This window comes from Budorcas taxicolor, chromosome 10 (genome assembly GCF_023091745.1).
Source record: "Budorcas taxicolor isolate Tak-1 chromosome 10, Takin1.1, whole genome shotgun sequence".
Classification (NCBI taxonomy): Eukaryota; Metazoa; Chordata; class Mammalia; order Artiodactyla; family Bovidae; genus Budorcas; species Budorcas taxicolor.
In genome coordinates this window covers 14158863-14174538 of record NC_068919.1, presented here as the reverse complement: position 1 = coordinate 14174538, position 15676 = coordinate 14158863, and the positions used below count along the sequence as shown (strand labels likewise).

Genomic DNA, 15676 nt, shown 5'->3' with positions numbered 1-15676 from the left:
TACCCTAAACAAGGTGACAGCCTGAGGGGCAGGTGAGGGGGCGCGGCACAGTGGCGGCAGGTGGGTCCCCGCGGGGGCTGGGGTGGGCTGGGGTATTGCGGCTGCCCCTTACCGATATGCCTCCGCGTCAGCTCCACAGCCGCGTTCCGGTTGACGTTGGAGAGCAGCCCCAGGCAGAAGCGCTCCGAGTTGGAGGGGTCGGTGAAGCCATCCACCGTCATGGACGGCTGGGAGGCGTGGAATGTCTCCCCGACGCGCTGGTTGAGCTCGTAGTAGGAGATGGAGCACCAGAAGGCGGGCTCGCAGTAGGTGACAGGCTGCAGGTCTGGGGAGACAGGCCAGGCTGCTGGGTCAGGGAGTCCCTCCAGGCTCTGGGCTCCTGGACGGGGTCCCCTGGATGCCCTGGAAGACTGTTTCCTCACCTCTCAGAAGCATTATGATCTCCCACCCTTTTCCTGTGTAAAACTCGCAGGATCTAGGGGGGCAGAACCCTTAGGTTTCGGGAGACGCATTCCGCCGACCTTGGCACTGTTTAGCTTGAGCTCATAAAGGCCCTGCCCCGCCTGGCCTTAGGTCAAAGCCATCTTCAAGGAGGTGCCAGGCCAAATCTGAAAGGCCCTGGGACCAACAGACACCTGGGCAGATGCACCAGACAGGCCAGGGGTGTCCAGGGCAGTCTGGTCCCGCCACCTGCCTTTCTTTTAAGGTCCCCATAGTAACCCATGCTGGTCTCTGCCCCCTAAAAGGGCCTGCAGCTTCTGGTTCTGCCTGATCATGGGCCAACTCCTAGCCCTTCTCGCGGCAGCGTCCAGGCCTGTGAAATGGCCAGAAGACGAGGCTGGTGTGACCCCAGGTGTCCATCCGTGTTCAGCAGTTGCAACCACACAGGCACCAGGTGCTGTCTGCGGCGTAAGCCGGGTCCCTGCCATTGATTACGGAAGCTATGCTCCACACGTATCCAGATGCCATCCATCGGGGCGGCTGAGACACACACACCTAAGAGAAACTGAATTTATCCCAGTTGCTAGCCTGTGTCTCAGTCAAGGGCACCTTAGAGCAAACTGCCATCCTGTGAGGGGGTGGTTCTCAGAAGTGGTAGGCACTCTGGAAATAGAGGTTTCCCCTCACGTGACCCCACACGGCCTTTCCTGTGACTCGTGCCACCTGCAGCCATTCCAGGCTCCACACCTGCCCAGGTGCCCTCCTCCCGCCTGTCTCTCCGTCATCGCTCATCTCAGGGTCCGACCAGGGGCCAGGCCCTCATCATTCCTCATTTGTACCAGTGCCTGCCCGCCGACATGGCCCCGTGCCGCCCCCTCCGCACCCCAGTCACCCCTTCCAGCCATGCACTGCTCCCGGAACCACATCCTGCACTCTGCCCCCTTGAATCCCATGTGCTGGACAGTCACGGAGCTTGCTGCTCTCGATGCTCCATCGTGGGTCACTCACCGTGGCTCTTATTAATACATGTATACATACACACGGACGGTCATTCATGGTGCATCTCTGGGGAGCTGGTGAGAGAGTCCAGGAGGGCTCACTGGACCAAGTCTCAGCCCTGGCCCACGACCCCTGCTGACTGCCCACCAGGCAACTTCCCAGAGCCCACGAGAACCTCTGCTCAGCTCCCCAGGCTGCTGACAGTATGTAAAGCCCAGGAGAGAAAAACCCAGCAGCAGTTCCAGGTGGGGCCAGGTCTCCCTGCCGGGCAAAGTGGCCCTGATCTCCTTTCAGGGTCAATGTCCATGATCCCATCTAAGGGTGAAAAGAAGGTCAGCACACACAGGAAGAGCTGCAGGCAGGTGACAACCCTGCCCTTGCCACACCCAGGAAGAGTCAGCCGGAGGGTGAGGACATCTAGATCAGGTTTCTCCACCTCAGCACTATGGAGATTCGGGGCCGGGTAATTCTGTGCTTGAGGAGAGAGGGTTCTGGGGGCTCCAGGATGTGTGTGGTATCTTCGGCCTCTAGATGCCAGCAGATGACATCCATCTTGCCCTCCCAGCTGTGACAGTCAGAAGGGCCTTCAGACATTGAGAGAGGTCTTCCAGAGGGCAACATAGCCCCCACATGACAGTCACTGCCCTAAATGTTTGACCAGGTCACGGAGCCCAAGCTTCAAGCCAGACACAGACCAGCTGTGTGCTGGTGAGCAAAGCGGTTTAGCTCGGAGTTTCAGTGTCCACATCTCCCCCTGGCCACCCGAGTGGAGAATCTTCTTTCTCACCCGGCACTGTTTTTGGATGGACTGAGAGAATTCAAGTGGAGAGCAGGGCACGCATCAGACACTCAACAAATGGTGTCAACAGCAATTAGAATAATTTCGGTTGTTCAAACTTGAGAACATCCTGTTCTTGGCCTGACCTCCAACCAAAGGGGGCAAAGTGTCCTTGCCCCTCCTTCTCCTGCCAGGGTGAAGCAAGGGAAGAGGAGGGAAGGCAGGGTGTCCAGGCTACTTAATGGCGAAGGGGGTATGATGGGGGCAGGAGCGACCACAGCCCGCGGCCAGTACCCTGTAGGCTGGACTGAGCCATGTCAGCCACATCTGGCTCTGGCGTTTCTCGATGTTTGACATTCCGATGAGATAAGTTATATTCTAAACAATGTGCTCACTAAAATGTGAGCTATGTTGCTTTGGAAATCTTAAGAAAAACAACCACCACCACCTAAGAAATCAAAGTGCACTCCAACCCTTCAAAGTGGCCCGGCAGCGTGTCAGATCCAGAAGGTACTGGGGAAGGGCTGCGGGCCCCGCGTCCCAGAGGCAGGCTCTGCTGACTTTGCTGCACAACCTCAGAGACATGACGTCCCTCTCTGGCCTCAGTGGCCCAGTCTGAACAGTGACTGCAGTATACTGGAAGCCACTGAGAGCAGACTGTGAAGGTCACGGGTCACCCTGAAGAGGCAGCCATGACTGATCTGGGCTGGCCTCGGCCTCCCTAGCCAAGTACAGAACAGCGTCCTCGTCCTCAAGTGATAAAGCCCAAGTCCAACACCCCCTGGGCTTAGTCCAGGCACACTAAGTCCTGACCCAGCCCACTTGTCAAAAGAAGGGAAGTCAGCAGGCTGCCTGCTGGGTAACATGGGGCCAGGACGCCATTCTGGTGATGTGCAGGCTTTGAGGTATCTCAGAATCAGAGAGATTCTGACCCTGGGGTCCTCGCCCAGAGGCTCTCCCAAGCAGATCTGAGCCCTTATCTAAACATCCCTGCAACTCGCGGATGCGCACTACAGAGTGCTGTGGCAAACACAGGCTGCAGGAGCCTGACACATAATTAAGCAGATGGTGGTTTGGGGAGTGGAGCCGCCAGGCCAAGGCCAAGTCTGAAGGCTGCCATTTCAGAGAGTGCTGTCTGGACAAGCTGACCCACGTTCAGAAGCAGCACCCCAGCCGTGCACTTACTGTGGTCTCCTAACAGCTGCCAGTAAGCCCGGCCTTTCACCTCTCCCCTCCCATCATCGCTCAGGGCTTCCTGCAGGCACTTACGCTGCATGCCTGAGTACGCCCCCTCCGGGGCTCTGCCTTGAATGGCACTTTGTTTTCAAACTGCATGTCTGCCCTCATTTCTTTTCCAACTAAAGGACTTATCCACACCCTGGTTCAGAACAAGACCAAGTCAGGATCCTGGGAAAGAGAAGACTATAAACAGGCTAACCATCAAATTAGACAGCTACTAAAAGAGCACTCAGGTTGGCTCTGAGCTCCCTAACAGACAAGGCAAAAAGGGGGCATGACATGCGACCTGGCTCTGGTTGGCAAAAAGAAAATTCTTACCAGTTCTGTAGCCTGCTTCTTAAGAAACCTGTATGCAGGTCAGGAAGCAACAGTTAGAACTGGACATGGAACAACAGACTGGTTCCAAATAGGAAAAGGAGTACATCAAGGCTGTATATTGTTACCCTGCTTATTTAGCTTATATGCAGAGTACATCATGAGAAACACTGGGCTGGAAGAAGCACAAGCTGGAATCGAGATTGCCGGGAAAAATATAAATAACCTCAGATATGCAGATGACACCACCCTTATAGCAGGAAGTGAAGAGGAACTAAAAAGCCTCTTGATGAAAGTGAAAGAGGAGAGTTGAGAAAGTTGGCTTAAAGCTTAACATTCAGAAAACAAAGATCATGGCATCTGGTCCCAACACTTCATGGGAAATAGATGGGGAAACAGTGGAAACAGTGTCAGACTTTATCTTTTTTGGCTCCAAAATCACTGCAGATGGTGACTGCCGCCATGAAATTAAAGGACACATACTCCTTGGAAGAAAAGTTATGACCAACCTAGACAGCATATTGAAAAGCAGAGACATTACTTTGCCAACAAAGATCTGTTTAGTCAAAGCTATGGTTTTTCCAGTGGTCATGTATGGATGTGAGAGTTGGACTGTGAAGAAAGCTGAGCGCCGAAGAATTGATGCTTTTGAACTGTGGTGTTGGAGAAGACTCTTGAGAGTCCCTTGGACTGCAAGGAGATCCAACCAGTCCATTCTAAAGGAGATCAGCCCTGGGATTTCTTTGGAAGGAATGATGCTGAAGCTGAAACTCCAGTACTTTGGCCACCTCATGTGAAGAGTTGACTCATTGGAAAAGACTCTGATGCTGGGAGGGATTGGGGGCAGGAGGAAAAGGGGACGACAGAGGATGAGATGGCTGGATGGCATCACCGACTCGAAGGACACGCGTTTAAGTTAACTCCAAGAGATGGTGATGGACAGGGAGGCCTGGCGTGCTGTGATTCATGGGGTCGCAAAGAGCCAGACACGACTGAATGACTGAACTGAACTGTAGGGTAAATAAAGTTTGTCCTGGGCACTAAATCTTAAAAGAACTCTTCAGTGGGGCCACTTCTCCCACACAACAGTCAATACAGTCAGCCAACCCACCCTGGATTCAATAGGGTCGCAATAAATGCAGAAGCAATTTTACATAAGGCTGCTTCTGGGGGTAAAAACTGAACACAGCGGCTCACAGGCTCCTACGGGAGGAGAGGGCAGGGTGACCTGCCCCAAGAAAAGCGGTTTCGCTTCCCCAGGCCAAGGGCTCCGCACACCTGGTGTGGCAGCTGACGGTGCGCCCAAGGCCTCCCCTCCGCACAGCTCTGCTCCCAGTCAGACTGCTGAGTTTGCGCTAATCCCTCTTCCTGCAGCAGAGGTGTTGCAGACGCAGGAAGCTCCCGCTCCAGCCGCTCTCAGCCCCCAGCCACCCCCACCCCCCGCTGTGGTGAGGGCCAGATTCCTCGAGGGGCAGGGGGGCACTTAATTCTCGACTGGCCCCCTGCCAGCCTAACACACTGGCTGGCTCTGGTTCTGAGCCCAATTCCAAGCTGGCATGGACTTTCTGTTTTGTTTAAGGGAAAGAAAACAGAATAAAACCCAGAAGGCTACACTTGGATTAAGGGATGCCTATTAAAAACACGTGCAAGAGATCCAAATCCGGGAAAGGAAAGGGGGGAGGCCCGAGTGGAGCAATTAGCTTTCCGCTATACGTCAAGCACAGGGAGTGGGTGAGGAACGGGCGTGCCGAAGCAGCGGAGCTGAAGGTCAGAGCACCAGCGCCCGCCTCCGTCTGGGCCCTGTGGAAGGAGACTCCACACCCTAGGCCCCATCTACCTTCCTACTGCCTGAATTGCTCGTCCCCCTCATCTGCTGGGACACAACCTTCATGGCCCAGCTCAGGTGGCTGTGAAAACATTCTCTCACCCCTGGTGTCTGAGCCACCTGCCTACCTAAAGGTCAGGTCCCCGCCGGCCCAGGACAGTCATCCCAGCAGCTGGGCACCAATTCCAACTGGTCTCGGAAAGGATTAGGCAACAAGCCCACTTTTACCAAGAAAGGACCCCTGCTCTATCAACCTAGGACCAGTCTACTGAGACCAAGAACAACGGAAAGTCTCAGAGCTGGACGGACGCCCGGGAGTCTGACGGTCCAGCCAGCAATTGACTTCCTGCCATGAAGACGTTCGCCTGTGGTGTCCCGAGCTTATGGAAGACGAGAGCTCAACAAGGCCTTGGAAAAGACACCTGGGATCAGGTTTGGGCTGTAAGGGGGGTCCCCTGCCCTCTCTTGAGGGATCAGGGGTCTTCCTGTGACCTTGGCCACCAGGGCCCCTTCTCCCAGCAGGAGAAGAAGGCAGCCTCAATCCAGGGCCCTCTGGGAAACCATCACCTCCTTCAACTCCAGCTCAGTTCCTGCCCTTGGACACCCCCTGGGACCTCACTTCCCCCAGTCAAAGCCTCTCCAGAGATGTCTCACTCTAAAGCAAAGAACGACTTACTCACAGGCAGGATCTGGCTCGTTATCTCTCTCCACCTCCCCCGCAACCCCCATGCATTTGCCCCAATCCTTGACCTAAATCCTTAGGAAATTCCAGGTGACTCATGCAACACAATGTGTAATAACAGGAACCTCACCTGCTCACATCCCTTCCCCACACAACAAAGCCCTGGGATCTCCCCAGAGCCTGCCACTGGCCAGAGGCTGAGCTGGCTCTCAGTCACTCCTGGGGCTCCCCCATGAGGCACCCCAAGTGGCTTCACTGTGGCCAGAGGCTCAATCTTTTGCCTGGAGCAGGAAAGAAATGAAGAAGTAGCCAGATGTCCTATGCCTGCTTTCTTTTTGCATAATAACTTCTTTCTGAGAACTAACAGGTGTCCTGAGATGCCCAGATGTCTCTGGGAACTCTCCGTGTGCCCGTCAGCATGCTGCGGTTTGGGACGTGTGGCCGTGAAAGAGAAATGCAGGGGTGGTGGCTGTGTGCTGCCCCAGCCCCGCCTTTATCTGTCTGCAACCCACTGCCGAGGACTGGAGCCCCCTCTCCTCCCTACACCTGCTCTCCAAAGGATGCCCTTGAACCCCCGAGGAGCTCTCTTCTTACGCCTCATTTGGCATCTCCACAGAACCTGCCCACCCCCTGCCCTCAGCACCTTTCTCCCCTCTGTTGGGCCCCATCCTCCACCTGACCCCCGAGCCTCTTCCCGAGGCATCTCGTGAGTCCATCCTTGGGGCTCCCTCTCCATCCACTCCCAGGACTTCAGCCAAACCTTTGTCAGTGTTTCCCAGGTGAGGTCTATAGAATGGTCCATGGGATCCTAAGAAAGAGCTGTTTCGACAGTGGCCGGGTCCCTGGGAGGAACGCTGGACCAGCCAGGCCTCCTTTCTGCAGGACTCTCGGAGGCTTTATGCTGCATTTATGCTGCGAGTGCCCTGGGGGCCCGAGCGAGCACGGGGCAGGCTTTCCAAACTCACCTGATGACAAAACCATGTCTCTGACCCCACTATGGGCAAGGCTATCACACGTGCTAATGGCTCTGAAGCTGTGCCTCCAGCCGAGGCCTCTCTCCTGGCTGTCCCGCTGCTTCCTGGACTCAGGTGAGCAGAGGCGCCTCCCTGTCACCCTCCATGCCAAACCCCATCCCCCATCTCCTGGGGTCCGGCCGCAGTGATACGGAAGCTTCCGGGTCTTCCCAGCTAAAGCTGGTCAATAAATGCTGCTGATTCAGGCCCATGGTGCTCGCAGATGCCTTCTCCTGTTCCACTTCTATCTCTAAAGCGTTCATCTCAGCCTCCTCCAGTGCTACAGCTTCCTAAGTGGGTTTTTTGGGAGGGGTGGGGCAGGGATGGTAGCCCCAGCATTTTCTCCTAAAATTTAAATTTCACATAGTGGCCAGATTAATCATTATGAAGCCACCATCAGATAGGTGCCCCAAACTCGAAACCCACAGTCTTGCCTTATCCTGTAGGCAAGACGGGGCTACAGAAGTGTGGCCTTCTGCGCTCTTTTCTCAGCCCTGCCAGTCCCCTCAGCCTCATCTCCACTGTGCCTCCCACAAGCCAACCCACCACGCTGCCAGCCATCCCCAGACGCCCTTGCATGCCAGTCCTTGCATCGGCAGAGCCCTGCCTTCCAATTCTGCCTGTCCCTCAAGGTCCAGCTCACACGGCCACCACACCTCTGAGGTCTCCCCACCAGCATGCTGCGCTTTGGGACGTGTGGCCGTGAAAGAGGAATGCAGGGGTAGTGGCTGTGTGGTGGCTGGTCCTGCCTGGCACATACAGTTCCCCTGTCCTGTGTGTGCTGGGCACAGTGCATCACCTGAGACAGACACCGCCAGCCACTCCACCAGACAGCGAACGTTTAAGGGTCTTCAGCTCTGGACCCCCAGCATCAGTACGTACTAGGAACTCAGCGAATGAATGAGTAAATACGGAGAAGACACTGACCACCCGGCATGATGTCCCCATTGGAATGCCACCATTCCCTCCTTTAAGCCCTCAGGGTATTTCACCTGCACCTACCTCTTGTTCTATATAAGAGGTTATTTACAGTCCTGCTTATTTACCCCAACAAGGCCGACAACACTTTGATGTCAGGGTCTGGGGCTCCTCTTTGAATTCCCCTACCTGGGCTGGCATACAGACACCAAGCAGGAAGTGCCGGCCGGCAAATGGCTGAGTGAGGAAGAGACAGGCAAGCAGGCAGGGATCCCCGCCAGGGGCGACATGGGACACCAGGACCCTCAATCTGACACTTGTTCCCTCCCTGAGCCGAGTTCTACTGAGTGAGAAAGGGGAGAGCTGGTCCAGCTGACCGAGCAAGGCAGGGTCCCACTGCATGTAGGGGCACAATCTCTGGATCCCCAAGGCCTGAGGTCCCCATTTCCCAGCTGTGTGAATGGGACAAATACATTAACCAGTCTGTTCCTTGGCTTCCTGTTCCACAGAATGAAACATTATAGCAACACCACCGTATTTAGTTGTCACAAAGATTCAGCTAACACACATGAAGTGCTCTGAGCAACACTCAGTAAACAGCGAGTTCTCAAGAAATGCTAGCCATTATCATCACCATCCTCTCATCTCCATCCAGCCCTGATGCCAAGGCGATGAGACTGCAGGGTCCTATCGATGGTTTTGAGTGGGCGAAGGCTGGGGTTCAAGGGCTCGTGAAGCAGAAAGGAAGCCGGGCCTGTCCACACCCGAGTCTCACCATGAGTCCTTCGTGACTCGTCGGCTGACTCGTGCCCCCATCCACATCTTCCCAGCAGAGGGGCACCCCTCTCTGTCCACCGGGCTTGGAGGCCGTTCCTTCATTTGGAAGAGACAGCCTCAGAATTCCTGACCCTCAGACAAGAGGCTGAGGGACAGGGCTGCAGGCCGGGAGGATCGTGCCCGTCGGGCACTCTGCCTTGGGGCCAAGTTCAAGGACATGCTGTCATCCTGGTCTACACAATCTCAAGGGGAATGCAGAGCGAGCACCCACCCAGGACAACTTTCAGTCTGAACCACAAAGTCAGGCAGTGGGGTTGCCAGGTCAAGCAGCAGCTCATGTCTGTAGACTGAAAGGGCTGCCGTGGTGGGGTCAGAGGGGTCATCCTCCAAAGCGGAAACCGCAGAGTGAAGTTCACAGTCACGGCCTTCAGGTTAACGTGAGCTTCCAGCCTTTAGCATTTATGTTTAATAACTCCGTTAGTCCTTTCACATTGTAAAATAATACCATGGTGTATGTTCCCAAAGATGCTAAAACAGACCCCCCAGTCACATTTCACACTGCCCACTTGTCAGCCTGTATTAAAGGGTTTTTAAGCAGCTCCCACATTCCAAATGATGACTCTTCATCTGATGCTATCAGTCAAGGACTGGGAACAACTGGGAACAGAAGCCAGGCCAATCCACTCTGATTCACCAAGTTTGGATATTAGTTTCTCCTTTCCCTGAGCCACAAGTCAAGTCCCAGCTATACAGGCCAGAACAAAACCAAACTCACATTTTTCTAAAGCTACCAGACCAACTCAGAAAAAAAAATGCCCCTAAATGAGAACTGAACAAATATTTCATTTGTTCTGAGCCCTCTGGCAGGCCCCACTCTGAAGCCAAAAGATGCTCCTGGATTAGAAAAGCAAATCTCCCAGAAATCAAACATCTGAGGGAAGGTTGTGGAAATGATGGCCCAGCCGCTCCAAAACATCATGAGATAATGCAAGATGATCAATGAGACATCTAAGCATGGAACTGTGTTTACAAAATAACAGAAGATAGAGGGGGAAACTGAATATGAAGTATTATCTCAAAGGCAAAGCACAAATATATGTGCTTGATCCAAAGACATCAGAGGACCAAGATAAAACAGACACATTTGTGTTAGGGTGGAGGGATTATGGGTAACTTTGTATTTTTTTTAAGAAATTCCTTATATGGTACTCTTTTAAATAAAAATGACATCACTGTCAGATGAGGTGCTCAGATGAAATCCAAGTAAGTGTATCTGAAACAAGTCCCCGAAAGCTGGGGGCTGCAGTCTGCAGCGCTGCTCATGGCTTTGCATCAAACCACACACGGATGCTCGCCGACCACAGACCCTTGTGTTTCTACAGCACAAGGTTCAGGGGATTTTCCTTCACTAATGCCTAACCGCCTCCCCGGGGAAACACACGCCTGGCCCACAGCTGCTTTTCCTGCCACCGCTCTTCTCAGGCTTCCCATCCTGTGGGTGACCCCAGAAGCTATGTAAGCAGAAACCTGATGGGTTGTGCTGGGTGGATGGTGGGGGGCGGGGGGAGCCTCACCTTCAGGGCCTCCTTCCCACACCAAGCGCCAGCCAGGGCTACAGCTAAAGGGGGTTCAAATCATACAGATAAGGAGCTACTTACCCAAGTTATTGTGTGCTGGGGACATCGGATTCGGGGAGAGGTTTGGAGAACCTGCGAGGTAAGACACTGCTGTGAGACTTCAGAAAAGACTGTTGGCCTGGGAGCCAGATGACAGGATGTGTACATCACAGTGGGGCGGGGAGAAAACCCGGCTGAGCCTCCACGGCCCAGGAGAAGGCCGAACCTCCTATCTCCTTGCCTGTGCGCTCCCTTCCCCGGGTCCCAGCTTCTTTATCTGTGCAACCAATAGATGACAGGATGACCTCGGAGTCTCTTCCACAACTAGAGGGTTTGATGCGTCTAACCAAGCCTGCAGCATGCGGCTGCTGCGGTCCCAGCCTGCACACACAGATCCCACACTGACACGCGCCATTAACTGAGCCCCGCAGAGGGACAAAAGGAGCAGGGAAAACCCTCTTCCCAGCTGATCCAGGCCCCCAGCAGTGAAAGTGAAGCTTGCAGCCGCCCAGACCCCTCTCTGCTCTCAGAGCTCAGGGTCTGCAAATACCAATGCAGGCATTCCCAGGTTTCAGGAAACTCACCAAGCTGCCTCAGACACCCCACAACTCAGCAACCAGACTGACATTTTATGTAAAACATGATGCTACACATGGGGAGAAGTCTCAACTACCCAATTCTTCCTACTCTATTATCTTTACTCATTACTCCCCGTGGGTGGGTGGGTAGGGAGCACACAGCATCAGCCTTCAGAAAACCAAGCTATCGCTTTTCCAAAAAGCAACACAGGGCTGGTCCCTCCATCGTCCCTGCACCAATGGGGCTCCAGCTCCAGAGAGTTGTTTGTTTACTGACTGACAGTCCTTTGCACCCGGATCCACTCCCTGAAATCTCCAGTCCTCACCACTGGGCCTTCAGCTTAGGCTGCCTTGAGCTGTGGGCGGGGGTCTGCTCCTGCCCCTCAACTCAGCTGTGACCTCCCTGAGGACCAAGGGGGAACCATGGGTTTCTGTCTCACCCCTCGCACCCAGTCTTCTGGGGGATGTGGGAAAGTCACAGAAAAAGCACAGCTTTCAAATCTTCCAGGGTACCTGGACATGGCACCACGTAGCCATAGGTCTTGGGCAAAGTGGTTCAAACACTTTGAGCTTTGATTTTTTTCCCCTCAGGTATAAAATGGGAATGACACCATCTACTGTGTGATGTGTAGAAATGAAGCGGAATGGTGCACACAAATATGCCTCCACCACGGCTTGTACACAGGAGGTGCTTAGTAAGCGTTGGTCTCCTGTTTCAGGCTGGTCCAAGTCATGGAGACCCAGGAAGTGGGACCTTCTCTCTGGTCTAAACAGACATGCACACATATCTGGGGAGACACAGGGCTGGACAGGGAGAGCCTTGGGCCCCAACTGAGATGCTCCTCCCGTCTGCTGGCAGGGAAGTCAAGCCCATGAGCAACTGGACTGGTTTGAGTGAAGAGCAGAGAATAAACAGGAGACCCCACCCACCCACCCATGGGCTGGCTGGGGTCCACAAAGCCCAGGGCTGATATTCAGTAAACATTCATGTCCACAACAGGGTCCTACAGGTACACTATGGGAGGAGACGAGGAAGGGAGGACAGAGAAAGGAAGGGGAAGACACAAGAGTCGAGAGGGTGAAAAGGTGGCTGCTTGCCCCATATAAGACCTTCTCCTCTGGTCTGTTTGCACAGGCAGACTTGGTGTTACTGTGCTTTGCAGATGCTACTTTTTTTTTTTTTTTACAACCCTAAGGTTTGTGGCAATGCTGCATCCAGCCAACATACTGGCACCATTTTTCCAACAGCATTCATCGGCTTCATGTCTTTTGTCCCCTTCTGAAAATTCTCACAATGTTTCTAATTTTTTAATCATAATTATATTTTTGATGGCGATCTGTGATCTTTGATAGTTACTACTGCAAAAAAGATTGTGACTCATTGAAGGTTCAAATCATGGTTAACATTGTTGGGCTATCAAGTATTTTTTAATTAAAGGTGTGTACACTACTTTTTTGGACATAATGCTATTGGCCACTTAACAGACCAAGACAGTGTAAACATAACTTTTACACATACTGGGGAGCAAAAAATTTGTGTGACTTGCTTTACGGTGGTTATCTGGGTGTCAAACCACAGTATATCGAAGGTTTGCCTGTAATCCTTCCATAAACCTGAAGAGTAGCGAGGAGGGAAGCAGGAGAAGAACACAGCATCTGCAGAGGTGCTGTCAGGGGGCTGGTTTCTCAAGCCAGCGTTTAAAGCCGCGAGCTTACGGCAGGCGCTTGGCATCAAATACAGGTCTCCAGTGCATTCTGACTGGGTTCACACGGTTATCCACTCATCAGCGGTATGTGGAGGCATGGGACATGATGCCCAGGCTATATATCAAGTGACCACGTTTACAGTAAGCATGCATGTCCCCTGCATCCTTCTTTCAGGAACTGCACTCTCTTCTGGGCTGTGTGCAGGGCAGGTGGCCCCGCCACATCGGACGGCTCTGCGTACCCAAGGCATGCCTGCCGTCGTCGGAAGGGAACATCTGCTTGGCTCCCTCCTCCTCACCCAACCACATGCAACCCCATGCACATGCGATGTGGCAGCTGGGGTTCAATTCCAGAAGCTGCTGGTCTGAGGCCAATTTGGTCCCAGAACAAATGAGGCGGGAACATCTGGAGATGCGGCTGGAGATGACTGGGCTGGGTGCCTCACGGCAGGAACACACAGATCACATTTGGGCATCACACAAAATTAGATGCTTCGGGGCCTTGCAAAGGTCTCGCCTCTGTTCCAGCGCTCCTGAGCTGTTTCAGGTGATGAAGCCCACCCTCCATCACACTGCCAGCAGCTTCTCAACTGCTTTCAGCCTGCAGGGGCTCCACGTCAGCCTCTGGCTACACCTGAAGCTTTGAATGACTGGCCCTCCTGTCTCTGGAGGAGGATGCTCTAGCCACACGGAGCTCTCACCCACTCTCGTCCCCACAGCCCCTCATGACTCTGCCTGGCACACTGGTCGGCCTGTCCTGGCAGCCTGGCCAAGCCCTATATACCTCCAAGACTCAATGCAGGAAAAACCTACACCGCAAGTTACTGCTCAGTCCCCCAGCACTTTGTCCCAGGCTGGCCGGCACGACCCTGTTCTGTGCCACATAGCAGCTTCCCTCAGGGCAGGCATACAGGAGACAGCACGGTGATTGCGGGCTGTCTTCTTGGTCTTCCCCACACACCATGAGCCACTCAGGCTCCTCCTCTATCCCAGATCTGGGCCCATAGTGATTGCTCAGTAAATACTGGATGGAGGGACAGAGAGAAGGATGGAGAGAGAAAGTGCGGAGAAGGGAATACAGAGAGCGAGATGGAGGAACAGAGGGAAGGATGGGGAGGGGCAAGCACTCAGGACTAGGAGCAGAGACTCCACAAGACTCTGACCTGCATCCATGCTGTGGTTCATCTGGTGGTCACTGGTCTCTCCATCTTCACTCAGGTAGCCTGGGGGTGGGGTTTCTGGGAATTGGAAGGAAGGTGGTTCATTACATGGCCTCTCTGGTTTGGCTCTTGAGCCGCCCTTTGCAAACTCACAGATTCATGCCACTACGCCGGGGGCGGGAGCTGAAGGACTCTGGGGCTCGGACCCCTGGCTCCCGCTGTCCTTGTGCGCTCATCCTCCCTTGTTCCCACCTGAATCACTCTGAACTTTGTTCACACTTTCTGACTCCCCGTCTGAAGTGCCTATTTCTACAGCCTCTGTGGCGCTAAACTTCTCCCCATCCCTCAAGACCAGGTTTAAGCCCACTCCACTCCAACCCCCACCCCGGCAGTGGACTCACCTGTCTCTGAGGGCAACTGCCTCAAAACACCCTCTGGCTCTACCACCTACCCCCGTACCATGATCTGCGGCTCCTGAGGGGACGTCTCACGCGGGATGCAAACTGCATGAGAGCAGACTGCCATGCATTCCTCTCACTGAGCCCCAGGCCCTGACTGACATCTCTGCTTTGCTGAACAAACAGAGTAGGCAACCCACCCCCCAGGGACCAGAGCCACCTGTGACAGATGAAAGACCGGGGCTGTAAAGCAGGTCCTTCCTTAACGCTCTGACCCATGCACACAGCCCGCGGTCAACCTCAGCACGGGGAGCTCACTCGAGGCCAAAGGCTAGTCCAAACTAGACGGCTCCGAAAGGAACACGGCCCACCTCCGCCCCAGCTACCCTAGTGCAGGGTCTGGCCAAGCACTGCCAAGCAGCTTTCCTGGACTCCTGGAGTTCTGGTGATGCACACATTATTTGCATGTAAATGACAGGCTTCTAAAAACATTTACACTCTGACAGCAGAGCCCACTTCTCCCTTTAGAGTAAAACCTCCCACCAGGGTTGGAACCCTCCCAGGGCTTACTTACAGGGCCCGTTCTCCACACGCTGCCCGGCCCTTGGCCCCAGCTCGGCCCACTGCCTCTGCAGCCCCCAGACCTTCGGGTTCGGGGATCCTGCCTGAACTCCAGCCCCGGGGCCGGGAGGGTGGTGAGAGAAACACAGCCTTGCTATTTCCGCTTCCAAAATAAATGACTGCACCGAGGCCGAGGCCGGGCGGAAGGGTCACGCCGCCGCTCCTCCATGCCAAGAAAAGCATCATTAGTGAGCGGGGAGCCAAGGCCACGGGTCCTCTCCCCACAGGGACGCGGGTCTGAGTCAGGGGCCTCGGGCCAGCGGGTGTGCGGAGAAGGGGTGACGGGGCCGTCCTGCGCCCGCCTCCGGGGCTCGCCTGCTGCTCGTGGGTGCCTACCTGGAATATTGCTCTGGGGCTCGATGCCGGCGGGGAAGTTAGTGTTTTCGGGGATGGAATGGCTGTAGTCGTCCAGCGGGGGGAACTCGGCCGGGATCTCTGTGTGGCGGGGCACCAACACAGGCGGTAGAACTGTGCAGAGGAGACAGCGGAGGAGGGTCAGGGCGGATGCCAGGCTGGACCTAAGCCCCAGTACCCCCAAATGCACCAGAGGCCCGCCCTCAGGTAGAAGAGGGGGCGGGCGGCGGGAGCGGGAGAGGAAGAGGCGGAGGAG

The 15676-nt window shown here is 54.6% G+C and overlaps 1 protein-coding gene across 1 annotated transcript in view; it reads right to left on the bottom strand.

Moving 5' to 3' along the window:
* The window catches only part of SMAD3 (SMAD family member 3), a 126829-nt gene that overhangs the window by 11575 nt on the left and 99578 nt on the right, over positions 1-15676 (bottom strand). The window contains exons 3-6 of the mRNA XM_052647119.1: positions 15403-15534; positions 14051-14125; positions 10646-10696; positions 113-325 (exon numbers count right to left, since the gene is read on the bottom strand). Coding sequence (XP_052503079.1) covers positions 113-325; positions 10646-10696; positions 14051-14125; positions 15403-15534 — 471 coding nt within the window. The remainder of the gene's footprint in view (positions 1-112; positions 326-10645; positions 10697-14050; positions 14126-15402; positions 15535-15676) is intronic.